This window comes from Clinocottus analis, unplaced genomic scaffold, assembly GCF_023055335.1.
Source record: "Clinocottus analis isolate CAN_PGR_092001 unplaced genomic scaffold, fCliAna1.0.p SCAF_4, whole genome shotgun sequence".
NCBI lineage: Eukaryota > Metazoa > Chordata > Actinopteri > Perciformes > Cottidae > Clinocottus > Clinocottus analis.
Window position 1 is genome coordinate 13,714,608 of NW_027176153.1, and position 27,891 is coordinate 13,742,498.

The window sequence follows — 27,891 nt, forward strand, 5'->3', positions numbered from 1 at the left end:
TCAGATCCAGTTCTGTGACCTTACTCCTCAAAGCGAGTGGTCAGGCAAACAAATTCTTAAAAAGAAAAAATTACATTTAAGTCGGTCTCATTCAGGGAAAGGACGACAAATTGATCAGTGACAGAACAGCAGCTTCATCAATGGTTGCTGATCACTGGCCCAAGGCAATGGAGTTGTATGTCAAATGAAACTGAGCCTAGTGATTAGCAAAAGTTTTACACGGTCTGAAAGAAGGCAAGAAAATCAGTAGGTTCCACTGAATCCCCGAAGCATAGAATAAAATATTGAAGTCACTAAGCCCACACATAACACAACACCTGAAAACATCTGCCAAGGTAGAGGGAGTTAGCGACCCTGAAGACTTACCGCTGCCGACAAGGAAAAAGCTATCACAATTCCAGATTCTGACAACGGCAAAGTTAAAAAGGCATATTTTGTCATAAATAAAACATAGGAGTGCAGCATTTCAGGCAAACTCCCCCAACGAAAGGTCCCAAGAGAGGGGTGGGATGCTGTTTGTGAACTCATGCTTTGCACAGTAAAAGGAGGCTATAGCACTGCATCACCACGACTCAAACTACATTTTCACATCAAGCCTTATTCAGCGAGGACTAGTCCTCTTTAAAAATTCATTAATTTACAGCAAAAATAGATTAAAGCGCCCAACCTAAAAAGTTTGGCTTGTGAATAGCATTAATAATGGAAGCGAGCATCCAAAACCTAGAGGCCCTGGCTCAGAGGCATGGCTTAGGTTTTGTTGCGCTTTATAATGGAGAGTAATTTACATTTTTTAGAAGTATTACAGCTTTTTGATGCTTGTTTATAATTACATTGTTTTACATGCAAATTGGCTAACAATTGCTACTCATTAAAACGTTACCAGGAGAGTGCAGCAACACTCTCAGCTTGTGTAAGACACAGGCTTTACATGAGGTTTAACAATGGAAGCTTTGCACTGAACTCTTGTTGCTGGCAGCACCACTGCTGAGTTCAATCCAAATGACAGCCCTTTAAAAGTGATCACCCCCCATCTTATCTTTTACATCTTTCTCTTTCAAATCACAGCAACGCTTTCTGAACCGAATCAAAGAGGATTTTGACAAGATAAAAGGATTTGCTGCATTTGAATCCAAATTATGTGTACTTTACTGGGGACAAGACAAAAATCACACTGACTGGGAGCACTCAGAGAACTTCAAGGTACTTAAAAAGAGAGTAAGTCTGCTGTAATGCGTTGTCAATTTTATTTTTTCCGCCTTCCCAGCCTGCAGATAGAAGAGTTTGCTATGGTACAGTGTGTAGGTAAATCCACAACTAGGGAACAGCTGATTGGGGATGAAGAGTATCATATCCACTCACTTGCAGGGGTCGCGTAATTACGTCTAGTATCTGGTCATTTCAATCATCACTTTGTCTGAATGATCATTTAAACAGCTGATTATTGATGTGACCAGAGGTAATTAAAATGACCTGTTGACCTGGTAATGTTGTAGTGGCCTGATAATTAGAGAAGAAGATTAGAGGGCTTTGAGGTGAAGCAAATGAGGCCTCTTCCTCATCTTTTTTAATAGCTGTGGCCAAAAAATCTTCCAGCATGGCAGTTTATCAACGACTGCTTTGGTGAAGGTGTTCCTGATAGACAGCAGAAAACGAAGATGCTTGCAGCCATCAATCCATACAACAAAGAGAGTGGGTGTTTTTTTTTCAAGCATTAGTAAAACCTTAAATAAACAGATCTTGCTCCCAAGGTTAGACACAGATTTTGTTTAATGGCTGCGGTATGAAGAGGTGAGCCTATAATCTCTTTACAGACAAACTTTTTCCACAGAGCCCGCCAAAGCTACTAACCTGTATACATAATTATTTTTAAAGACTGAATGAATGATACAGGCTAACACTATAGCCGGCTGACTTTTCAATAGAAAAACAGACATCAGGATATGCTGGGATCGAATTTATGTATATGCGTGTTTACATACCATATGTATATATATATATATATATATATATATATATATATATATATATATATATATATATATATAAAATTTGTGGCCGACACTGAGAAGAATAACTGGCTGCCCAATATTACGAATGAAGTCACACATAAAGAATACATTACAAGTAATAATGAATATGCAGGAACGCAACAAAAAATTGACAGCCACGATTAAGGTTTTTTTTACTTGTATCGCAGCCAGTGTAACTGGGATCAAATGTCCTTCACTTATTAGTTCCCAATTGGATTTTGTTGATGAGAATGTTATGTATAATTACATATGCTGTTTCGAATCTGTGAATTTCATCTGGTTGAGCGGCCTGTAGGCTCTCTTTATTTCCCATGTTTGCTGTGCTAAATAAGTCACAATGCTGTTAATGAGATGTACCTGCCGCGTTCCTGTAACAACCCTCACAGTGCTGCTTTGCATCATGGGTAATTTGTGCTATTTTACTGTTGTTTTGTACACTAATCAAGTTGTAATGCATATTGTTATCATTAATATGTCACTATACTGTAGTAGATGATTGTGACAGCTGTAATTTTTTTTGTAGATGCTTCCATTTCACCTTCAATGTTCGCTGAGCCTCATTCCTGCCAGTTCGCCTTTTTATACTGGACTCACAGAGATTTTTGTGTTCATCTCCTTGTTATTTCATAAATATAAGTCTAGATGTCGAGTGACTGAACTGGAGAATGAAAGACAGATTGTGTGTTCCTACAGGTACATTCTTTGTGTCATTATGTCATCGCCTATGTTAAGTGGATTAACTCCACATGCATCTTATTACACTGGATTTTCTATTTCTTTACGTTTTAACTTTACTCTTATTGAGAGAGTCAGTTTGTTAATAATTGTATGACATAAGGAACACATTGTCAAAGCTGTGTGTTAAAGTAATGTAGTATTATTGCGTTGCTTGAGACATCACAAAGACAAAAAAGTCCTCAAAGTGATGCTTCCATTGATGATCCAGATGTGCAACAGACATGAAGAAATAAATGTGTGTGTGATATTGTCTTCTGCAGAGAATGGAATAAATATTCTGAGTCTTGCTCGTCTATGCCAAACTAACATTGGTTACAGTTACACTGGCATATGGAGTTAATGTTGATCAAAGAAATGCAAATGTGTGTAGTTTATCCACGAATAGCCCTTGATTCAATTTTTTAAATTCACAAATACACCCTTTTCTTAGCAGTGCATTTGCTGACATTGACAATAATAACAACGACCTTTCTGACGATAAAACAGAAATCAGCAAAACATTACGAGGGTTCCTTCTCTTCACGTTTCATGCGATTCTGCATAACGTTTTAATGAGGCATTTAGGAGCCTATGAGTGATCTAGTGAAAAAGTCTACAATGGCAATCAGCAGTGAGTGTGGCAGCTGTTTGGCAATTAAAAAGCCAAATTACCCTCAATCAACACCATTTACAAGCGCAAGTAAATCTCAGAGCAAATAATGATGAGAGAAATCTGTTCAGACAGCTCTCATCTTGATAGGAATTAAAAGCGCATCCAAATCAGGAACAGTGTACTCTCTCAAACGTTTTCTCAGTCTGTTTGCCACCACACACACAAACACACACACACACACACACACACACACACACACACACACACACACACACACACACACACGTTGTTCCCTTGTCTGTGTATTTTTGTATAGTGCTGGCTGGCCAACTGCAGCATGATGAAAGATAATGGCTCCTGGTCACCATTCATGTTCAGGTGAAGGAGTCGTCTCTTTAAGGAAAGAGACTATACATGTCCATTTGAGGCGGCCTTTGGAAAATAAATCCATTTATTGGGAGTATAACTGCACTGTCAATAAAATCCCCTTAATATTGGTAAAGGGCAAATAAAAAGTGCCCTGCATGCACTGTTAAAAAACAGGCACTCAAGGGCAGTCATTGCAAATTGCAGTTTCTACAGTCTGTACCAAGTACACAAAAAATATTTGCACTCAAAGATGAGCCATGTTGTGCTATCTGAATGCAATATAAAGCACACACTAATGTCAATTCTGTGAATTAACTTTCAACACAACACTAAAATCATTATCAATGGTGTAAATTTGACTTGGCAATTCAATTCAAGTCCTAATACTGTATTACATTATTTATAACCAGAAAACACGATATGATGCATGCAGGAATAATAATCTATGAATAACATACTATACATCCACCACACATAATACTGCAAACGACTCTACATTCACAAAGCATCACGTAGAATATTGTAAGCGGTAAAACAAAGTTGAATGGGCGTGAATCAAGTGAGTTGTCTTCTCTTACTACTTTCCCTTACACCCATCGAGTCTTTCAACTTTTGGAGTGGATTCGCTAATCAAATGAAAATAATGTTCCTGCCCATACAAGTGCGTTGCTCCTCGCAGGGACCGTCTCCTGGAGCCTGGTCTGCTGCTCTGTCGAGAGGCGAGCTTCCATCGGTATCACTTCAAAAGTGTTGGATAACTGCTCCTCATTAAACGCCACTTCCTTCGCAGCCGCGTTACCCGACAGCCCCGCTGTCTAACTTCAAATAAGTTGACTTTAGTCTGACGGACATTCGGGATACAGACGAATGCTACACGGTCTCCGCATGCACGCCGTGACAGGCAGCGAACTTGTCACATCGAGCCCTGCCTGCCGTGGAGTAAAAGCACCGAGAAGCTGCCCGGTAAATCGTTACAGTGTCACAAACCATACCGACTGACATTCAAAACGTTCCTCCGCGCAGACTACTCACCGTCGTGTAAGGTGAACGTGAACCGGCTCAATTTGGGGGTAATTTCTTTTTGTTGTACTCTGGGTTCAGAAGCTCCAGACGTCTCGTCTGCAGTTGAAAACCCCCCTTCGAAGACAAAAAGCTCCAGCGGTGCCGAGGCGCTGTCACTCGGGCTGCACGCACGGCGCTCTGCGGGCGTCACGCTGACCGCTGCTGTGGTCAGTCGACAGTCATGTCGGGCGGACTCGACCCGCAATTCGCGTTTGCGCTCAACAGCCACGAAGATCCCGGGTCTCTGTCTGTGTGCTCCGCTCGGCTGCTGAACCACCGGAACTACTTCCAACGCCAGCCGGAGCACGTTGAAGATAAATTCATGCACCACAATGGGGGGAAATGAAATCACATCCATTTAACTAGTTCCCAAATTCAGTATTAATGAGATCCTACCAAGACACACATAGACACACGCACACACACTGACATCACCCATGGATAGTATATAAGCCTTACAGATAATAACTTAATAATAACAACATCATGCCATTATTTAATACCACTTTATGTTTTAAGTCATCGCCATCATCTGATGCACTCTAATCGTTATAATCATTGGAAGTATGACAAATTATGAGAGCACGAAAGTCATTTTGACTGTTTTGCTATAAGGGTGAAACATTTTTTGAAACAGTGTGTGATATCCAGAGTTATTGTACAGAGGGAATGCACATTCAATGTACACACTGCAAAAAGTGCAAAGATAGTGGCGCCTATATTATACTGGAGGGGCCATTATTTATGTCTGTGTATACTATTATACTGTTCTGTTATAATATTATAAATAAAGTGGGTCTTATGGTGCATGCTGGTAATTTGTTGAATACATGCAACATTGTATATTAAAATATGGATTTGAAACCCTGAAGACATATAATGCTAAAAGATGAGCGTGAGTTTTGATAATCATGCAGCCATGACGCACAGACGACTGTTGCTGTAAATCAGTTGCATGCTTTGCGTGTAACTATTGGATCCAAATATTTTTGAGTGAAATCTGTGTCTAAAAATCACAGAGGTCAGCATTGAATACAATTTTCAACCACCAAATATATACGTGCGTCAAAACTAAATATGAACAAAAGCTTTATCTGCTACAGCTTCTCATCTCACCCTACAACATGTTGGCTATGCTCAGTAGATATATATGCATTTGTAGTTTCAGGTTTCAATCTATGGAGACAGGCTTCAGATTACAATTTGCTATGCAAGTGTACAAACCCCCCTAACTCTTAGCTCCATAGCTGTTTGCTGTGGCGCTAGCATACAGCTAACTCTATAATCCCACCATCAGCCTGAGAGGATAGGTGAAATAATTCACTCAATAAAACAATTCAGTGTCCAGACATAGTTGTAAAAAATTCCATTTTATGTCAAGTGAGAAGCACTCTGAACTGCCTTTTGGTTGAGAAGTGCAAAAATAAATGTATTAAAGACTGATTAATACTGGTTCAAATCTGACAAAATTAGGAAATTAAAAATAGGTAATATTCTGCCTGACTTGCAAATAATAGCAGTTTTGCGTATTGCTATACTTCACTTTGATGTTTGACCTTCAATATGGAGAATGACACATGATCACTGGTGGACTGCTGCAGGGCTGTTTTCACATATATCTGCTAAAAGGGGGGAGATTTGTGTTTACCTTAAATCAGACTTCATAGCAACTATGATTACAACTGGTTAAGAAACCACCATTGGTGGTGCAGCATGTCATTGACACACATATTGTGATACCTGAACCCTCCGGGGTGACATACAGGGGAGTAAAACCCCCTTTTTTTCCCCCAACAAATGAAAATAGGTATTGTGGCTTTTTTAATGAGGGAGAAGGAGTTGAAAGCATTTTGTAAATGTTTTATTAAAGTAATTTAACTTTTTTTGGAATGTTTTTTTTTTTTTAATGTCTGAATGTGATCTTTAAGTTTTATGCAAACACCAGTGTTCATCTATCAAAACAACTACAATTACATTTCTGATCAACATTCCTGTAATGTCTTCCCCTGTCATTTAACACCACTACTATTAGTCAGCCAATTATGTGCTTATGTCTGCGAACTTGGTCACGTGATCCTGTTTTACTTTATCAGTGCTGGCTCAGAAACAACTAAGTGCTGCACTCTTCTGGATGTTGGAGGTGCTTGCAATGGTACATTTTTGTTACAGGATTTTCAAAAAAGCAATAAATCCATTGTTTTTGTCTGGTGGGAAGATGAAATGTTAAGGCAGGCTTAGTAATCCTGAGTAAATGTAAATCAGCATAAACATATATGCTATAGTAACTGTAATGCTAATCCTAGTTTGGCTGTTTATGAAGCATAGAGTTCCCATTTCATGATAAATTAGGCTATGATCATCTGTTATTTCTAAGTTTATGCCATTCACTGAAAAAAGAGAATATTTGATGGGTAATATATTTTATCTCACACAGTAAGTTCTAGTTGCAAAAGAACATCTTATTTTTTTTAAATTGGATTGGAAATATTTGTGAAACTATTGTGAGTTTTAAGGGCTGGGGCTTAATTGCACATGTACATGTTGTGTACATTAAACAGCCTTCAGTCTCTCATAACCACAGTTTTACATGCAACCAATCACTTTTACATGCTATTGATATTGCATAAGAGGCTTATACAACTCGCTTTTTCCCCGTGATAGAAATAACATTGATTTCTATCACAAGGAAAAAGCTTGTCTGCTAATCATGCTCTGTGGCTGCGGCCTTGAGGTGCATAGAGAGATGCCCACCGAGCATTACGTGCAGCTTTTGGATCTACAATTAAATTAAACCACATTACATTTACACATACAGACTAGAATAACTCTAGAGCTGGAAGATACTTTCAGATTCAAAATCCAAGTGGAAACGGCAGTTTGACCACGTCGTCTTTACCAAGATAAAGCAATCTCTTGTAATATGCACATCCTTTGAATCGTCGTGTGGATTAGCAATTCAGCATAAGCATACACTGCAGTAGGCTACTGTACAACACTGCATTACTGTACAACATCAGGGAGTGTTTACAAGCCATACTGTTTCCACATTGGGAACTTAAGTGGAATTTCACCATCATGTGATCAATAAGGCTCTTTTGGTCACTGACCACCTGTTTAAGTGGTTTGAGTTGTTCACCAGGTGTGGTTCAAAGATTGGCTTTATGCTAGCAGTAGTTGCTATGTTAACAATCTAAACCAAAAAAAAGTTGAGGTCTTGGACCCAAAGTATTTCTGGAAGTTTGGCGGAATGCAATCCTTAAACTGAAAATGCCTTTACAACCCCTCAGCTTAAGGTTCACGCTGGAGTTTCAGTTCGGCCCTTGGAGGAGAGATAAGTACACGTTAGCCGGCCAAACCAGTAGTCAGCTAGCCAGAGGGATTTCAAATTTCATGGTTTGTCTTGGGAGATGTTTGAACATGAATTGTTGTTACGACTATTGTGAATGTTCAGACTTTCTTTTCTACATGGTCATAATTAGCATGAACATATATGCTATAGTAGCTGTAATGCTAATCCTTGTTTAGCTGTTTATGAAGCATAGACTCCCCATGTTATGACAAATTAGACTATATGATAGTCAGCAAATATAGCATGAATGTTACCCTGATCTACATCTACAAGCTGTTGTGTGTTATTTATAATTTCATGTCACAAACTGAAAAAAGGGAAGATTTGATGGGTAATAACTTTTATCCCACACAGTAGGTTCTTAGTTGCAAAATAACAGCTTTTTTATTCAAAAAAGAAAAAAAAAGCTTTGGCAAATATTTTTGAAACTAAGTGTGAGTTTTAAGGGGTGTGGCTTGCTTGTACATGTAAACGTTGTGTACATTAAACAGCCTGCAGTCTCTAATTAGCACGTTTTTACATGCAGCCAAAAACCTTTATACGCTATTGATATTGCATAAGAGGCTTATACAACTAGCTTTTTGCTCAAGATAGAAAAAATGTACATGTTATGATCAAAACATTAATGTGATACAATCATTAACTGATACTCTCAAAAATATTGTGTACTGTTATTGTTGTAACTAAATGTTGTTGTTGTAACTGAAAACACCTATTCCTATATTATCAGCACCGTATTATATTATTTTTATTTTTATTATATTTTTGGGCTGGTGAGTACACAATATTTCCTACACAGCATCATGTCAAAAATATAAAAATAGCCAATGAATAAGGTTTTGCAAGATTATGTACAGACTCCCTCTGCCACTATACCCAACATGGCTGACACATCTTTCCCATATCTTATCTGACTGTTAAGTGTTCAGCCTTTCTTATATGGCCATACCGCTAATAAGCACTAGCGCTTACAATGTGTATAGTTGCACTATGCTGAATAATGTTGCATCGTTGTAAAACCTGTTTTTGTCTGATAGAGATTGTAAACTTGTAACTCTAAAACCCATGTATGTTAATTAATTTTCTCTCATTTCTTTGAAAGTCTAAGAAAATCCAAACATACAAGTATCTATAGTAATCTAAAAGGTTGTAATTTGTAATCCACCACCAGAGGACACCCCAGGCTCAAAATGAATGTGTTGCCGTAGTTGGACAAAATAGTTAAATGTGGTTATTTTAATCTGCACGTACCTCAGAATCAGAATCAGCTTTAACAGTATCTGTATTTTGTGTGAACACTGTAAACTGTGAACAGCCTCCTTGCCAAATGCAACAAGGTTTAAACTGTCTCGACAAAATTGTAAAAGAAACTGAATCTTCTGAGTTGACTACATCCAAACATGTTTATATTATATAGCTTAATAATGCGACTCATATTTTATGTTCTTGTGTGGGTCAAGTATGCATGCACCGTATTTTGTCATGATACACGTAAAACATGTTTTTTTATGTTTAGGAAACACATTCAATGTTAAGGTTTATGTATATGTTGTAATTATAGGACAGGAGGTTGACTTTACGACAGAACCCCGTCTGTAGCTTGTTGACTACGTGGCGTTAATCAGGAGGAATGTGTCTGATTCGACGTCTTACCATTACGTTGTGTTAATTAGGCAGCACGACTGGATCTGCCCGGTTTGATCCTGTTGACTCTCAGACGTTGCATGTGTTGGTGGGCAAGGCATGCGTGAGGTACCGCCCCCAAAACGGATATGCAACGTCTCAAGAAGGAACCTGAAGGGTGCAACACGTTATCAAGACAAATTTACTAAAGGCTTTAGGCTTTCCGTGACTTCTGAATGAGTAAATGCCTCAAGTAGACAAATTAACTACTTAAGTCATTTCTTTATGTATATTGTGTATTCTTTATGTATTTTGTGTATTCTTTATGTAATTATACTACAGAAAATCATTCCTTCCCACAGCAATACGACTGTTAAATAAATCTCCCCAGGCCACATCCGTGGACTAATTCTCACTGTACACATATATATCTTGCACTCATGTATATATGAGTATATGTTACATATATTTTACATATTTTGCACATTTGCACTCTGTTTACATTTAATTTAATTTATATATATATATATATATATATATATATATATATATATATATATATATATATATATATATATATATATATATATATATATTCTTATTTAGTTTATTTTATTTTTTAATTATTTTATTTTGTGGGTTTAGTTTAGTTTATTTCATTGATGTCTGTAAGTGTGGGATGCTGCTACTACGGCAAAAAAAATTATCCTTGGGGATTAATAAAGTACTTTTCATTTGTATGTATCATACTGGATGAAGAGGAAGCATGACGCAGCCTCGCGAGAATACGCCCAGCTCGTCACGAGAAAGAGGCGCGTACTGCGCATGCGCAACAGCCGCATCTGCCGAAGCAATTATCCGAAAGGATGCAAAAACAATAAGTTTGCTTCTGCATGTTTGCTTCAATAATTTGCTCCTGTTTTGACGTTTGTGTCCTATAAATGGCTGTTAATGGAACAGGTTCGGTCGGCTCTGTTTTCTCAACAGGGTTCCAGAGAGAATCCTTTTGGAACAGACGGGAACTCACATGGAATTAATTAAAATAAAGCTGCATGCCTACTTTTGATGATCACATTTTCCTTTATTTTAATAAAATATGATGCACTCAGCAACATAGGTTTTTGAAACATGGCAAATACCAACATGATAGATGGAAAGATAGATAAATAGATGAATGGATAGATAGATAGATAGATAGATAGATAGATAGATAGATAGATAGATAGATAGATAGATAGATAGATAGATAGATAGATAGATAGATAGATAGATAGATAATTTATTCAGGAGAAATCGGTTTGTGGCAGCAGAAAGCAAAATTACATGGAAGACACAAAAATAATGGGTTTTAAAAATAGTCAATATATACAACACGTCAGACAAGAAAATCATATTCAATTTAAATTCAATTTGCAAATAAATCATGAAAGTGCAAAATGTAAAGTATGTGCAGTGTATATGAAATGTATATAAGTATGTAGAGAGAAATATAAGTATGTATACTGACTAGCTAGCCAAACATCAAAAGCGGTGCTCGGCCTATTGACAGAGGATCTGGCCAGAGGTGACTTATTTTTATTATAAAGTTTTTTAGCAGCGGCAAGGAATGTTTTCCTGCATCGGTCCTTGTAACAGCAGAGCTAAATGAATGATGTATCAACAAGATATGAATATACATATGTAACACAGTGGTCACACACACACACACACACACACACACACACACACACACACACACACACACACACACATATATATATATATATATATATATATATATATATATATATATATATATATTCTTATATATATATATATATATATATATATATATATATATATATTCTTATATATATATATATATATATATATATATATATATATATATATATATATATATATATATATATATATATATATATATATATAAATTAGCACCATTAACTTTATGCCAAATTAGCTATTCCCCTTTGCAATATGTACAAACTATAAAACACTGGACAACTTTGAAGAAAACTTAAGGCCTTAAAAGAGTTTCTTTCTAGGAGGATTCGTGGACGTCAATCGTGATGGACATAGGAGATGATACACTTGGGAAGTCCCACTGAATCTAAGAATATGTGTAACATGCCTGTGTGTTTACGTCTGACTGGAGTTACCCCCCTCCCTCCTCTCTCTGGCACAGGGACAGAGGGAGGAAGTGGGTCACTCGCATAATTTCGCACATTATCACATGGAGTGTTTTCCCTCTACCCGGCTCTCCCTGGGTCCCGCTGCGAGACAGCAGCCAGGCCAAACACTAGTTAGATGTCGGCGGAGGAAACGCCTCCCGGTCTCTGGGATCTGAGGCAGACCTGACGGGAAACAAAAGGAAGATAGGCAGAGGCTTTGGTTTGCGACCTTGTCTCATTTCCTGCCACTTTGGCATGGAGACAGCGCCGTCGGTATTCGCCAAACCTCCTCGCACCATCTGGTCTGAACCGGTTCGGATGTGCGCAGTCTCGTGCGCACTGCAGACTAGAACGCGCTGACTCCACGCAGCTCTCCGCGCCCTCCACACGGCCCGCCCCCTCCTCGGGTCCCGTCCTTATTGGTTAGGACGCTCGCGCACCGCCCACATCTTCAGCGTGCCGTGTGGACAATGGGTCCACTTCCTATTTGCGATTGGTCCGCGCCAGTCCAAAACTTTTATTTTGGGGCAGGCCCCGTATGTTGTGCACGGGCACGCAGATAAGCGGAGTTGTAAACGAAGCTCGTGCACGTTTCAGCACCAAAACTCGTGGACAGCAGACAACCGAAGGAGAGAGGGTCGTCGTTGTCGGCTAGCTTATTGTGTACTAAACCGACGAGTCTGCGGTTTGCAACGCCACACCGCTGCGATCGCGGGAAAAACTTCCTTGGTAGTTTTGAGTCGGAACGAGGGACAATATAAAGCGGCACGGCTTTGGCTTTGTTCGCCCCGGCGGGCAAGTAGTGCCGAGAGCTGGACGACGGCAGGAAACAGACGCGCTCCTGCGGGTAAACAGACCGTTATTCTCGGCTTCGCTCGTGTCGAATTAGCGCCGTCCGGGTTCAGCTAACTGCAGCGCCGTGGAGAAAAGCGCGACGAGGCTGCAGATGAAGGCGCCCGAAGGTGATAGTGAACAGTCCTAGCCGGATCGGTCCAGACGACGGTCGAGCCCGTGGTCCTGTTTTTAGCCACACCACAACCCGCTCGTGCTGCTAGCCGCCGAGCTCTCCATTGTGTGAGCCGGGATCACCACACACACACACACACCTGCCGCCTCGACACAGCTACAACTGGCTGTTTTTCGGCCAGATTTTTTGGGGGGTATTTTTTTAAATTTTTTTAAAACTTTCTCCACGCATCCCAAAACAAAAAAAAATGTGTTCCCGGGTTTGGTTCGTGACCGACCGCCGCATCAGCCAGGAATACCCTCAGGTCCAGATCCTCCGGGCTCTGAAGGAGCACTGCGCCGACGAGGACGTAGAGTTCCGCTCGCTCCTCATGGATCAAATCGTGCTGACGATCAGCGAGGGACAATTAGGCAAGTAACCCGCACGATCAGTCAAACCGGGCGGCGTCTTGACAGAGCACACGAATGGCGCAGTGGAGCGGATTGTTCTCTGTGCGGCACGAAGTTAATGGCAGGCGCTTATTGTTTGGGGACCCACACTGCTGCTTGTGAGGCGGGGAAGGGCTAGCCCGGTCTGCCCGCTAGCGAGGAAGCGGAGTGTAACCACAGACGTGACCGCCTAACCCACTTTCCAGCTCGAGTGCCTCCAGAGGGGAGCGATGATGCTTGATTTAATTTTGCTGAATACGTTGCAATCCCAGCAACGTCGCCGTCGATGGTTAAGCAGTGGGGATCGCTGCTATTACAGAGGGCTTGTAATTAAAACGCTATGGTGTGCTCTCATATGGGGGCTTCATGGAGAGAACTGGCCCCACGCATGATAACGTGCCTCACGCACAAAGGGGCGTATGTAGCCCAGTCGAGTTCAAGCCACCGAGCACATGCATTTTTATATGAAACGTTATGTGCACCGGATCCAACCTGCACATGAAGTGTTTTATCTCTTAAAATTGAGTTTAAAAAAAGTAAATTAAGCACATCTTACATTAATGGAGCCACAACTTGGACTCGTTTGCTGACATTACCGGATACATTACTACATTGGTATATTGATTGTCAAAACTTGATCAAGTAATTTAGTTATTTGTAAATGCCTTTTTGTGCTGAAGGACGAGAAACTTACAAGGACAACTCTGGTAAACAAAAGATGTAAAGTGATGCTTTTACAAGTGTGTGGGTTAAATCAACTAACCAATTAGCCAATAGATTCACGTGTGTGTTTGTCGACTCAGCCCTGTGTTCAAGCTTAACGGTCCAGGTTCTCTGTATATTTGACCCTATCTATGCTGCCTACATAATGTCACAATGACTGATCGTATGTTATATTTATGTATTGTCATTTTGGTACAGCTTTGTCCAGAACACATTGCTCCGCTTGTCATGAGATGACAACCTTTTCTCAGAAGGCCTTAAGGGAGGGATTGTAACAGTAGGAACTCCCAACAAACAGACACACATGGAATTTATCGGGGCGTTGTGAAGTGGGGCCAGTGTCACCACGAGAGGCGTGCAGGTCTCAATTAACACATAAATGGTGTAGGCTGGCACTGGCAGATGCCGAATAGTTTCAAGACCATGTGGGATGAATAGGGGTGAGATGGAGCAGCACGTCCCTCACAGGCCACATTCTGTTGATACTGTTACATCTACTGTACAGCTCCTTCATGGCAAAGCTTTAATATCAACGTGGGGCTTCGTATGACAACAGTGGAGTAATAAAGGGAAAGGCTTAACATTTAAGAAACCACATGTCTCTTAGACATCTATAGTTTAGCCAATGGAAAATGTGTGAACATAAGGAAAATATAAATAATCGGCTATTTGTAAAGAGAATATCCTAGAATTTATCAGAAAATTGTAAAATTATCCAGGAAATACAAACAAAATTGACCTTATTAGCCAACACGGGGACGCAGATAGGCAGCTGTCTAGACCTGTGGTTTATTAAGATACACACAATTAGAGCGGGGCAGTTGGCACGACCTGTAATGCATCTTGGCCCCAAATCTGTATACATCTTCTGAGCCGTGGCTTGATATCACAGATTAACAGCCAGTGGACAGATTAGCCATGCTGTGGGCCTGCTATGCTCTGTGGCTGCGGCCTTGAGGTGAATAGAGAGATGCCCACTGAGCATTACGTGCAGCTTTTGGATCTACAATAAACCACATTACATTTACACATACAGACTAGGTGTACTCTAAAGCTGGAAGATACTTTCAGATGCAAAATCCAAGTGGAAACGGCAGTTTGACCACGTCGTCTTTACCAGATAAAGCAATCTCTTGTAATATGCACATCCTTTGAATCGTCGTGTGGATTAGCAATTCAGCATAAGCATACACTGCAGTAGGCTACTGTACAACACTGCATTACTGTACAACATCAGGGAGTGTTTACAAGCCATACTGTTTCCACATTGGGAACACAAGTGGAATTTCACCATCATGTGATCAATAAGGCTCTTTTGGTCACTGACCACCTGTTTAAGTGGTTTGAGTTGTTCACCACTTCATCCTGCCTTAGGTGCATTTATATTTGAATATAAAAAACAATGTTTAGGATAAATAAAAATACATGTTTTTACTCAGATGTCTACATGGTATTTCAAAGAAACAGACTGATACCAGGTGTGGTTCAACAATTAGCTTTATGCTAGCAGTAGATGCTATGTTAACAACCTAAACCAAAACAATGTTGAGGTCTTCTTTTTGGTCTTGGAAGTATTTCTGAAAGTAGGGCAGAATGCAATCCTAAAACTGAAAACGCCTTTACAACCCTCAGGTTAAGGTTTACACTGGCGTTTCAGTTCGGCCCCAAGAAGAGAGATAAATACACATGCAAGCCGGCCAAACCAGTAGTCAGCTAGCCAGAGGGATTTCATGGTTTGTCTTGGGAGATGTTTAAACATGAATTGTTGTTACAACTATTGTGAGTGTTCAGCCTTTCTTTTATACGTGGTCATAACAGTAATAAGGAAGCATCTCCTCCCCATTTTATGATTAGACTATACCATTAGACTATATGATGATTAGCCAATATAGCATGAATGTTACCCTGATCTACATCTACAAGCTGTTGTGTGTTATTTATAAATTAATGCCATATACTGAAAAAGGGAAGATTTGATGGGTAATAAGTTTTATCTCACACAGTAGGTTTTAAGTTGCAAAATACCAGTTATTTTTCTAAAAAAATAAATGTGTGAGTTTTAAGGGCTGTGGCTTGATTGTACATGTAAATGTTGTGTACATGGAACAGCCTGCACTCTCTCATTAGCATGTTTTCACATGCAACCAATAACTTTTACATGCTATTGATATTGCATAAGAGGCTTATACAGCTAATGTTTTCCTTGTGATAGAAAAACAGAAATAAATGTATATGTTATGATCAAATAATTAATGCGACAGAATCATTAACTGACACACCCTCAACAATATATTGTACTGTTATTGTTGTAACTGAAAACACTGTTCCTATATTATCAGCAGCGTATTAGGGTGTGAGTGGCTGACACATCTTTCCAATAACAAATCTGACTGTTGTGAGTACAGACTTACTCTGCCAATATACCCGAGTACTTCCTCCTCCACTCTACGTATTAGAGTATTGAGTAAGTAGTCTGTGAAGTGTGATGTCAAAGAAAAGTGGTATCTTCATAAACATGTTGAATTCTTCTCAGAACTTTATCTATTTAAATCAGGTGGCAACCTCCGGGTCTGAAAAGTGAAGCCAACATGGAGGTGCCTTGAGCTGGCATTGTTTCTATTGGCCATCAGGGGGCCACTAAGAAAAATAAACAACAAAGCAGGGGATGCTTTAGGGCGTGGCTACCTTATGACTGACAGGCTGCTCCCTAGGCCTGTCTGGGAGTTGTCAGCTTTGAATTTGAATTTTCCAGTTCATGGAAGTTTATTGTAACCTTTTGGTTGCCCAAACAATTGTCTTGTTTACTGTTTGTTTTTTACTTAGTTGTGCCGTGCCAATGCTTGGTCTCACAGTGGGCCGACAGTATATGTTTTTGTCTGATCTTAGTTACTCATGACAGATATGCAAATAGACCATTGAAGGCATTGTTAGCCCAAGCTGAACCAGAAGAAACTGTAGATGAACCTGCTGCCCCATCATGCTAATTTAGACGGGATACTCAGACTGAGACTGGACTCAAAGCTGGCAGGACCCACCAGCTGAGCATTGGCACAGCATTTGTCAGCATTGCCTGCTTTGTGACGTTGCAGCGGTATGCCTAGAATGCTTGTAATGCTTGTTAGCTTTGTCCGGCTGATGAAAAATGGGACACATACACATATACAGTTCATCAAACCACGCAATCATCACGGCCTGTCGTAGAGGGAAAAATACATCTCATCCATTGTAATTCTAAACAGGTCACATGCGCAGTAAATGTAGACATTGTCACTCAAAAACCATGTTGCCTTTGTTCTACGCCAAAATGATCGGGGAGGGCTTCTGAATGTTTTTTGCAACGGTCACATATTGTACAGTGCAGTGCACACGAACACTTGCACAAATGAATAGGACTGATTCATCTGGCTGCCTCATTGGTCTCTATTTGGTTCCCCTGGAGATGGAGACGAGCACCATGAACTGTTGAATACTGTCTGTCAAAAACCATGAGACCGCATCCCCTGACACTTCCCACTGTAAGACCATTCTCAGTGCTCTCAGTAGCTGCACAATCAGAGCAGTGTGGCTGGAGAGACAGTAAATCCTCCTGCTTCTATACTGAGATTGTGAGAAGGAGGAGGAGGAGAAAAAGGGAGGGGTGGCAGTCTTTTCATGGCTTCATACTGCTTCTATTTTTTGCCCCTCCCCTTCCCTTCCTTCCACTGTGTTCAGGCTACAAGACATCCCTGACCTTTTCTGCCAGCCACTCATCTCTATTCCCTCCTCTACCTGTTTCTGCACTGAACTGCTCCAAAAAAAACAAGTGTCGGCTGGGCCCCACCCATTGTACATGCGCGATACCCATCGCGTAGGCTTGATGCGCAGCGCATCTGCCGGCACATCAACGGCTGTCGGTTCTTATTATGTATGCAGCAACCATCAAGCTTCTGGTGACCTCTGGTGATCTCAGCCACAGGCGATGTCTCTATTGTGAGCCTGCAGATGCTAAGATGGCTGAAATTCAGGTCACGGTAGAGATGAAGTGCTGCGCTGGTGACAAATGTGTCTCCTCCCTTCTATCCTGCACATATATATCTGTGTGTGCATACCGACACGAACACACAGGTTTGTGTTGTCACCCAATCTGTTCTTTCCGACGAGCCGTTGGGTCGCATCACTTGCTCAAAACATTCTCACAGTCTGTCTCTGTTTCCTCTTCTCATCCAGGGTGAAAAACTAAAACCAGTCACCAGAGTGAAGTGCTGCCAAAACTCTGGCTTTGGCTGGAGAATTTGCCATCTGTGTTTGGCAAATATCAAGCCAATATTCCATCAAAATGGTATTCTGTTCTGCGAACAGGAAAGTTAGTGTTGCTCCACGTGTTGTAGCCTGTTGTATTCACGGAGCTTACTGAGCCGTCAACGACCAATGTCAGTTTGACTGTTCAATAAAACAAAAGAACTGACTATCAGTTTTGCTTTGTTCAAAGAAAATGTTTGACCAAATACAATATAGTGTTTCCAACCTGGCTTTCTCTGTGATTTTTGTTCATGTGTGATTAAATTCAAGACCCGTGAGGTTTCAGACATGTCTCTCTACCCCACTGTCCTACTTTGAGACACAGTAGTGTACAGTGTTAGCACATCAGCAACGATATCTCTCTCCTTGCCCAAAAGGCAGAGGAGCTGGCGTCCCAGCAGGGGAGTGCTGTTTATGGATACGGGCAGCATGTAAATAATCATATCAGCTAGCAAGACGGCTTCCAAATTCACGACTTAACACCACCAGCCTCGGAGCTGGCTGCCTCTGCCTGGTCCTGTAACCCGGCCAACTCTCAGTCTGAGCTGTATGGTGACGACTGCAAAAAAATGTCCACAATTCGTCTCTTCATCAGACGAGTTAACTTTTCCACCAGAAGATGCTGGATTCAAGATCTCACCAACCCCTTTCACAACATTCCCAGATCCTGTAAATATGACTTTGGGGATGTAATGGTCGCTCACAGGGCAATTGTAGAAGACGAGCATGGTGTTGGCTGACGGCTCTGGTTACATACAAGTGTGTTCTATCTCTAGTGGCTCAGAATTGTATTGCGTTTATATCATATGAATGAAGATCAGGTCCAGCGTTTAAATACTTGTTTAATGATGGCCATCTTGTTTCCTCTCCTCAACCTCCAGGTCTGCGAGTGGAGCAAGAATTGGTGACCTCATATCCACAGGTGGTGGTGGTACGGGTGCCCACGCCCTGGGTGCAGTCAGATAGTGACATCACCGTGCTGCGCCACCTGGAGAAGATGGGCTGCCGGCTGATCAACCGTCCCCAGGCCATACTCAACTGTGTCAACAAGTTCTGGACCTTTCAGGAGCTGGCCGGCCATGGTGTGCCTCTCCCCGACACCTTCTCATATGGTGAGTCAACGCTCGACGCAGCACTGTATTGTAACTATGGCGTCTGGAGCGGCGTGCTTCTTCTTTGTTACTATCGTCAGCAGGTCAGTTAAGAAAAAAAGAGTGATGCAACTGACTTTAGTAGTGCTTCCCAGTGTGTGCACAACAAGTAGTCCACGCTGCATTGTACCGTTTGTCCGGTGCAGAATTTAGTTCCCTCAGCAGAGGGCATAAATAAATGTGACACACAAATGCACAGACAAATAAACACAGTAACCCTGGCTTTAGTCAGGGTCTCTACTTTCTATTTTTTACTCTAATTTCTTATCAAGCAGTCCCAAAGATCGAGTCACGCTTGCTTCAAAGCCTCCATTCTTTCATACATCATTCATCAATTCTTTATAAAATTGTGTCCCACATGATTGTGTTGAAAAGAACTATGGACAGCCCTTGCTGTTTATGTCAGGGATATAGCTGTGTTTTAGTCAAAGTAAGTGATATTGAGTAAATACAAAGTTAGAATTTATTACATATTACTTGATTATGGATGTAAATATTTTCTGCAAGTATGTATAACAAATTGTAGGGGGAAATAACATACACAGTGCAATGATTATTATCATAAATGCCAGCACTGCTGTCTCGGGTATGTGGTTTTTGGGCATTTCAATCATATTAGTTGCATCACAGGTTCCGGTCCATGTGTCTGAATAACAGTATAATAGGCCATTCGTCACGACAAATAAATCCTCATAGCTGTCCACTAAACCACATGCATTTCTAAAGTTCCTACTGTTGATCCAGGGCAAGATATGTGCGGATGCAGCCCTCACAACACAGGCCTCTGCTGTGTTTATTGCTCGCAGTTCGCTGATTTGATAAGACAAAATTGGAGGCTGACAACCAACATCATGCATTTCTTTCTGTTTTTTCCCCTCAAAAAATTGACAGCTGTGTGGTGTTTGTGAGCGCAGACAGAGAAAGATACAGAAAGAGAAAGGAAGAAAGAGGAGTGGGTGTTTGGCCTACATTCCATCCGTCTCTCTGCACAGTAGGCCTGGCGATGCATGCAGAGCGGCTGGAGAGCTTACGTAACACCCCCTCATCGCCCCACCCCATGCCCCCTCATGATTTTTCAAAATAAGAGTTCCCATTACCTCCCCTCTTGCTCTCCACCTCAGCGGCTTATGACATGGTTGGACCCACATTTGCTGCCCACTCTACTCCTCTGCTCCCTCTGTTCTTTCTCTCTCTCACTAAAAACACATGTGAATGTGGAAAAACCTGTAGCTCACATCTGGTCTCTCAGGAATGCCAGATAAGTCCAGACAGGCAAACAAAGAGAGAGGGGTCGTGTAGTGGAGATAGTGATGGAGAGAAAAAGAAGTTCCACCTTGATTTTTCAATTTTTTTTTTACACATTTTCAAGCACTTCTCAAACCAACGCAGAGAAAAGCTGAAGCACATCTGTTGCTACAAGCTGCTATACGGCCTCAAAGTCAGACATGGTCAGCTGCTTCCCTGCATCCCTCAGTGACCGCTTCGTTCCAATCTCATGAATCAAGCGAGCAGCAAAATAAGTATGATCTCTGGACAACACTCCTACGGCCTCGCTGTTTTGAGTCACTTCTGTTGCCATAGTGACGTGCTACATTCCCTCCCCCCACCCTGTTCAGTCGGCTGTAATGTGTGAACAATGCTAGCAAAACAAGGACAATTTTTTCCAATATATTTTTACACCACTGTGTGGGTGCATGTTTCTGGGTGTGTGTCTGCTGCGTGTTTGTGTGCATGGCATATCCCAGGAGGGCATGACAACTTCCGTAAGATGATTGACGAGGCAGAGCCACTGGGCTACCCTGTGGTGGTGAAGAATGCACGTGGCCACAGAGGTAAGACCATCAGTCTATTTTTGTTCCTGTCACCAGCTCGGTTCGCCACACCACACCTCAAAAAGAATCTATCTGCTGCACGCTGCAGGCCCCGAGTGGCCGCTCGGTCCATGAAATCCGTTGACAGCGTGTTAAATGATCAGAACTGCGGTGCTGCAACGAGCAGCGTAACAGAAGCCTGCAACGCTGCCGCCTTAATCAGCTTTGTTTCGAGTTAATTTACCCAGGTTTCCTTGTTTTGCATGAATTCACAGGGGGCTTGTGTGGGAAATGTGAGCCTGGATTTTAGTGTTGGAGACGAGCCCTAGTTGTTGACCTATTAGTTTTTCTATTCATAGTAATTGATACATGAATGGCTCGCCAAGGAATAACAATGCACCTTGGCTCGCCCAGAGTTCTGCATCTTAAGGGTTGCTTTCCTCCCCTCTGTGTTCAACCATTGTCATTGGCTTAAGTCCAGCTTGGCTTGAGCAAATATAAAGGCCTGTAAACAATTATAAAGGGCTGTTTCAAAATCATCTGTGTCATTAGGTCAATACTAATTCCCACACTGCATCTGCTTTTTCCTGACCAGTTGCTGGGATGTGAAATATTGTAATTCAAAACAAAGTGAATGTCTTTGTGTGCACATCTCCAAATCAATGTTTTAGTATATCCAGTACAAAGTAGTCATGTGTCTCACAGAGTCACAAGACCATGATTCCTTGCTTGTCTTATTTTTGTAAAGTGTGCTTGCCACTGTCCATCCTCACATCTTCATGATGCTACCGGGGGGATTACCGTGTCATCTTGTTTGGATTGTCACCTACTCACAATGTACACACACATAGCAAGCGCAACATTTTCCCTGGTGCTGGATCAGGACTTGACAACCAGAAGACAGAGCCAAGTGGATCTAATTAAAGCAGGCGTTTTCGATCCTCTGTGAGAAGCAATCCTGCGCCTGCGAAAAGGAGCGTCCCATCACAGCAGCCACGGGCACTGGGTATTAGACTTTGTCAACAGAAGCAGCTTAATTTAACATTTAACATTTATCATTTAGTGCTGTTAGGGCTGTTACCTGTGAGCAATACTTGGGAAATTACCCAACGCAAATACCCCTGCAAACATCTTATTTGAATGATCAAATGCACAAACCTTCTTTGTCAACACAGTCTTCAAAATAAGTTCACCTTTCTTTTGTTCCTTAATCTTCTCTATCCTCCTTTCCCCCAGGCAAGGCTGTTTTTCTGGCACGGGACAAACACCACCTGACAGATCTGTGCCACCTAATCCGCCATGATACCCCCTACTTGTTTCAAGAGTACGTCAAGGAGTCGCATGGCCGGGATGTCCGAGTGGTTCTGGTGGGCGGCCGTGTTATCGGCTCGATGCTCCGCTGCTCCACTGACGGTCGCATGCAGAGCAACTGCTCCCTGGGTAGGCAGATGCCCGAGAGTCAATGACAACACAGTGAATTACTAAATTGTTGCGCAGTCACACACACATTACATTACTGAACTCGCTCCTTCATTTACGATACAGTTACCAGCAGCGCCAGCACCATTGAACAAGAACGGTTCTGAATCTTGCAAAACTAGTCTATTTTTAAGGTTTTTGTTTTCTCGGCTTTTGATTATTTGGATCTTATCGGATCTTATTTCTCTTTTTTTTAGAATTACAAAAGTAATTGTGTTGGACAAAATGTAATGATTGTATTGTCTTTCAAATTAATTGATCAAGTATAGTAGTCCATCTGCTACGCAGTCCAGTTTTGGGTGACGCTGGCAAATCAACAAGCTTATCCTTAATCGTCCCCGAAGACATCAGGGACTCAGTATTCCAGCTGATGAGAATGATTTTTTTCAATGTGAAAGCATGGACAGCTTTGGTCTGGTTGGTGCTGTAATGTGCTGTGGCGTATTTAGGACACCAGCCATCAGATTATTCTGCATTTATGAAACATGACATGTTGACACTGATTGTAGGTGGATCTGATGTGGTGTTTTGATGTTTCTTATAGCATCCACATATACTGCATGTTTGAGGATTGCTCTTGATTCGTCATACATTGATTGTTGACGCGCAGAATGCTGTGAGTATTAATCAATTTAATGTCTTTCTCTTGACTAGGTGGCATTGGTATGATGTGCCCACTGAGCGAGCAGGGAAAGCAGCTGGCCATAGAGGTGTCTAACATCCTGGGAATGGATGTGTGCGGCATTGACCTGCTGCAGCTCAACGACGGCTCATTTGTGGTCTGCGAGGCCAACGCCAACGTGGGCTTCATCGCCTTCGACCAGGCCTGTGGCATAGATGTGGCAGGCATCGTTGCTGACTACGCCCTGTCGATGCTCCCCAGCCGCCTCACCCGTAAGATGTCCCTGCTGTCCGTCGTGTCGAGCACCAGCGAAACCAGCAGCGAGCCAGAGGTGTGCCCCGTGCCCACTGGCGGTGGCTCGCTGCCCGAGGCCGTCTGCAACATGAGTGTGGGATCTACTTCCAGCGAAAGTGACCCAGAGCTGGCCGAGCCCTCCCAGTCCTCACCCTGCCAGTCCACAGCCCCCACACTTCCCGATCTCCCCGATCCAGCCTACAACTTCAATACTCTTCTCGCCAATGAAATTAAATTATTGACTGAGTAAGATTCAAGGAGCTTCATGCACACACAAACACCACAAAACCATATTGAAAACACGCCGACACACACCTGTACGCATGCCAACAGACACGTATCAATCCAAAAACCCAAAAACAATTAAAACATTGAATGTTGAATGCAAAACATGAGCAGAGAAAAAGAAACACAAACACATACAGACACAACCAGCGACAAACAAAACATGAGCCTTCTCCTACAAACTCCCATCAAAAGTAACAAAGATCTGAGGCTGCTCCCCTGACTCTCCTCACTTTGCACCTCTACTCCCAAACTGCAAACCCCAGTATCCGAACTTAGCTCATAAGTAAACAAGGTGACGTATTGGTGGTGGGATGAGATAACTGCCAAATGGGCCTATTTTAGTTTCTATTTTGCAAAAATAGTGAGGGTAAAGGTAACTATGCTTTTTGGATCGGTGTTGGATTCCTATAAAAGCACCTGCCATATTTATATCCTTACGTTACCATAATATTTAAAGGAGAATCTACAGTATGTTGTGATTTTTTTTTTTAAAAGGTGGGGGGCTTTCCTGTGGAGACTCTAGTGAGGTTTGGTGGATTGGAGGCAAAATGAAGTGTTTTTTTTCTTCTTTTTTTTTCAGGTGATTAGCTCATTGGGAGAGGAATACATCCTCATGCTAGTGGGCACATGATACTGACAGTTCCAATGTAGCAATGTAGTACTCTTTTCAATGATACATAACAGGACGGCATCCTGCAGCAACTGGAGAGGGATTTCCATGTCACATTTACTGCTATTCACAATAACTGAAATGAGACTTGAATTCACGACACGTCATATGTTGTAAATCCAACTACAACAGAATGTATACACAATGTTTTTATCGCTCCGATAACTAAAATATCGATCGTGAATTGCTAATATTTAAATGTAGCCAGAGCTTCTACTGTCACAGTTAATAAGAGGCTGACGTTGTGCTGTCAGAATGATTTCCCTCCATTGCGCTGATAAGAATAGCATCAGCCCAGACTACAAACCCAGAGCACCAGAGAGTCATCCTGGGCACTAGCACGGTGTCCGTTCACTGTGACGGAATCAGGCTAATATACATGTCAGCAAAGCTGCACTGACCTGGTCAAGGTATGAGAAATAACAAATAGCTGTTCTGTTTTTAGAGTCACATACCGAAAAAAAAATAATACAAATGGAGTGCCATGACTTGAATTTTAGTTTTTAATTCTTAGATGGCTCGTTTGATTAGCCTTACCAGCAGCAGCAGTCTGCGGCTTTTTTTTTTATTCTTTCAATAGCACTTTATGATAAACGGATGCTTTTTTTTTTTGGCGCTCAGATGGCCTATTTAGGAGACACAAGACAGAGTGTGAAAGCCGTGTCTATACATGCGAAAAAAATATACCTCAAAACAGTGACGTCTCACTGCCATAACGACATAGATATTCAAACATACAGTACATATCAGCCAGGATGCTCATGGTTTTCAAATGGCCCCTGTTATACCAGGTGTTCCTTCTCTTTATGTCCAAGAGCTAAAAAGGTAGTAGTGTTATTATTATTTTTAGTTTTTTTGTAAATATTTAGGTGGTGGATTAGCTTCAGTGCATATTAGTATCCAGCGGATGAAACTGGAACGACTGACACAACTGCCAATATTGACATTTTCTAAAGTTAATGTGGACAAACCTGTTTGTACCTGCAATATCAAAAAGGTTTAAACTGAAAATTGGTGCTGGATTTGGTCAGATGTGTTTTCATAGTCACATGCTTTGTAGATTTTACTTTAGTTGTTTTCACCTTATTTTTTGATAACAATGAAGTACCTAACCCACAAGATCTGTTGGCATGATGTACAAATAAAAAAAATGGGAACTATATTTTTGCAGTCTCTTTGATTAGAATGTTACGTTTCTTTTCTTATTAAAGAAAGAAAAACATATCCAGGGATTTCAGTGGCCAAGAGCTTATTGCTGGTGTTTTTTGTTCCAGTTGATTTACCCCCTGTGCACCTGCAGCGAGATAACTGTCAACATAGAGGTAGGGTATTCTGGTGTAAATGTCATCCAGTCAGAACAATAATTTACAGCTCCCATCAAAAGCACAAATTCTTCAGTCCTACGTTGTGAAGTCGATGTTTTTACACTCTAGACCCTTTCTGTTGAACACTACTCAGGGAAGCAGCCTGGATCTCACCCCTGACCCCCAAAAGCGCGACATATCCATTCAAGCTGTAGGCATGTCAAAAACATGACACATCCCTACAGGCAGACAAAAAGATACACAAACAATGAAAAAAAGGTTGTAAACTACAGTATAAGACAATGTGGCGTATACAATGGTTAACACTCACTTTTTTTCCTTGCTTGTTTTATATTGTTCCTTGTTTTCTTCCTAATTTATAGTATATATAGTATAAAGAAAAGAAAGTGGGTTTTGTGCACTAATATTGTCTCAATAAAGTGAAACCGCTGTGAAGCTTGATTTAATTTTTCCTTTTTTGTTGGCCAAATTTACTAACTGGACCTGGAATCTAACAGAGGCCTGCTTGAAGGTGCCAAATCTAAACAGGAAACAACAGGAAATGCAGCTTTTATTTCAAGTCTGCTGTCAAGTGATCACAGTGGCTCCACTGACAAAATAACAGCATTTACACGACTGTGATGTGGTCCCATAGCTACACAATGAAAGTATTTGACAAACAAACTGTGAAATCCGCTGATGTCCACTCTCCTGACATGCAAGGGCTGATGGGCCTTGATCATCATCGAGTTGCATCCCTGATATGAGCGAACTATCTCCAGATGTGGTTACCCCCTGTTTTTTTAAAGTCTTTGTCTTTCTATTGACTGTGTCACTCTACATTGTGTCCTTAAATGTAGATCAATATTGACAAGCCAGCCATAGAAAGGAATGAACATGTTCATATCATTCTTACAGCCCTGTCATTTGAATCTGTAGTTTACACAGCATCCATATGCACACAGAGCACATCTAGCCCTTTCCGGTTAGCGCTGTGCCCCAACAACGTTCACAATGCCTTTTCTTTGTCTGGCTCCCTCTGGGAGAAATGACTTGAAGATCATGAACCCCGTTCAGGTGGGCTTCTTTCTGCTTGGTTTTTATACATCAGAGGCCGTGATAAAGTGGACACGAGACCTGCAAGCGACTGAAAGAAACGGGTACTGCCTGCTAGTGACACAGGGAAGGAAGAAAAACCATGTGAAAATGGTGGTGCCTGGGAAGCTTGGAATAAACATTTAAGGAGCTTTGGACTGGTCACTGTGTACAACAACACACAACAGAGCACAAGGTTACTGTTTAATTCTAACTGCTGCTAATGTATATTTGGCTCTAAAATTAAAAGGGAATACGTGGAAATCCCTGGGTTTCCTCGTTTTGTGGCCTCTTGACACAAAAATGAATCTGAAGGCCAAAAAAACAACAACATTTTGTTGTACAATTCAGTGGGATGATTTTAAAAGTAATCCTTTGTTTTGATATAATGAATACATGTTTCAGAATTGTATATAATATAAAGAATTTCACTGCAATCATCGGGTTCATTTTATGTCGATGTGTTTTAAAACAAACCTGAGGTTTGATTAGGTTTACAATATGCTTTGATTTGCAGAGGGAAAATGCAATGTTTATGCTCTGTTGATGATTTATAGACATTAATTTATATTTGCGTAACACGGTGAATTGATAGAGGTTCTGGACAGCTGAGTATGAGGTATGCAAAAACATCGCGCAAAAAAAAAGGTTTTAGCAAATGCTAAAACCATCTTTCTCTTCTGTATCATTCTGACAGTGTTACAAAATGATCCCAAAATCATTTCATTTACAAATGTGCATAAAGATGTAAATATACATGCTTCTTTTTTAGATTCAAATAAAGATCAGTCGTTATCCAAAACCAATGAAAATGAGTCTCCTCTCCCTTATGTAAGCATTCAAATGT

The 27,891-nt window shown here is 41.2% G+C and overlaps 2 protein-coding genes across 6 annotated transcripts in view; one reads left to right on the forward strand and one right to left on the reverse strand.

The window, feature by feature from the left end:
- The window catches only part of LOC137801073 (forkhead box protein J3-like), a 48,296-nt gene extending 43,263 nt beyond the window's left edge, over positions 1-5,033 (reverse strand). For 3 of the 4 annotated variants that reach the window (XM_068598479.1, XM_068598476.1, XM_068598477.1), the window contains exon 1: positions 4,762-5,033. The gene's annotated coding sequence lies outside the window, so the exon portion shown is untranslated. Of the gene's footprint in view, positions 1-4,388; positions 4,520-4,761 lie in introns of those variants that run through there. The other variant, XM_068598478.1, reaches the window with a different exon arrangement.
- Positions 5,034-12,424: 7,391 nt separating this feature from the next.
- Positions 12,425-27,836, forward strand: rimkla (ribosomal modification protein rimK-like family member A). Of its 2 annotated transcripts, XM_068597557.1 has the most exons (5): positions 12,427-13,311; positions 19,212-19,442; positions 21,227-21,313; positions 22,529-22,732; positions 23,426-27,836. In XM_068597557.1, exons 1-5 carry the CDS (start codon positions 13,149-13,151, stop codon positions 23,935-23,937), a joined length of 1,197 nt encoding a protein of 398 aa, XP_068453658.1. In that variant the 5' UTR covers positions 12,427-13,148; the 3' UTR covers positions 23,938-27,836. The 2 variants fall into 2 exon arrangements, with proteins under 2 accessions (XP_068453659.1, XP_068453658.1); XM_068597558.1 differs by lacking the exon at positions 21,227-21,313 and having other exon boundaries at positions 12,425-13,311.
- Positions 27,837-27,891: the final 55 nt, after the last annotated feature.

Coding starts and splice junctions, on each gene's coding strand:
- rimkla (XM_068597557.1), top strand. CDS start 13,149: ATGTGTTCCCGGGTTTGGTTCGTGACCGACCGCCGCATCAGCCAGGAA. Junction 13,312..19,211: donor GATCAGCGAGGGACAATTAG/GCAAGTAACCCG, acceptor CTCAACCTCCAG/GTCTGCGAGTGGAGCAAGAA. Junction 21,314..22,528: donor GAATGCACGTGGCCACAGAG/GTAAGACCATCA, acceptor CCTTTCCCCCAG/GCAAGGCTGTTTTTCTGGCA.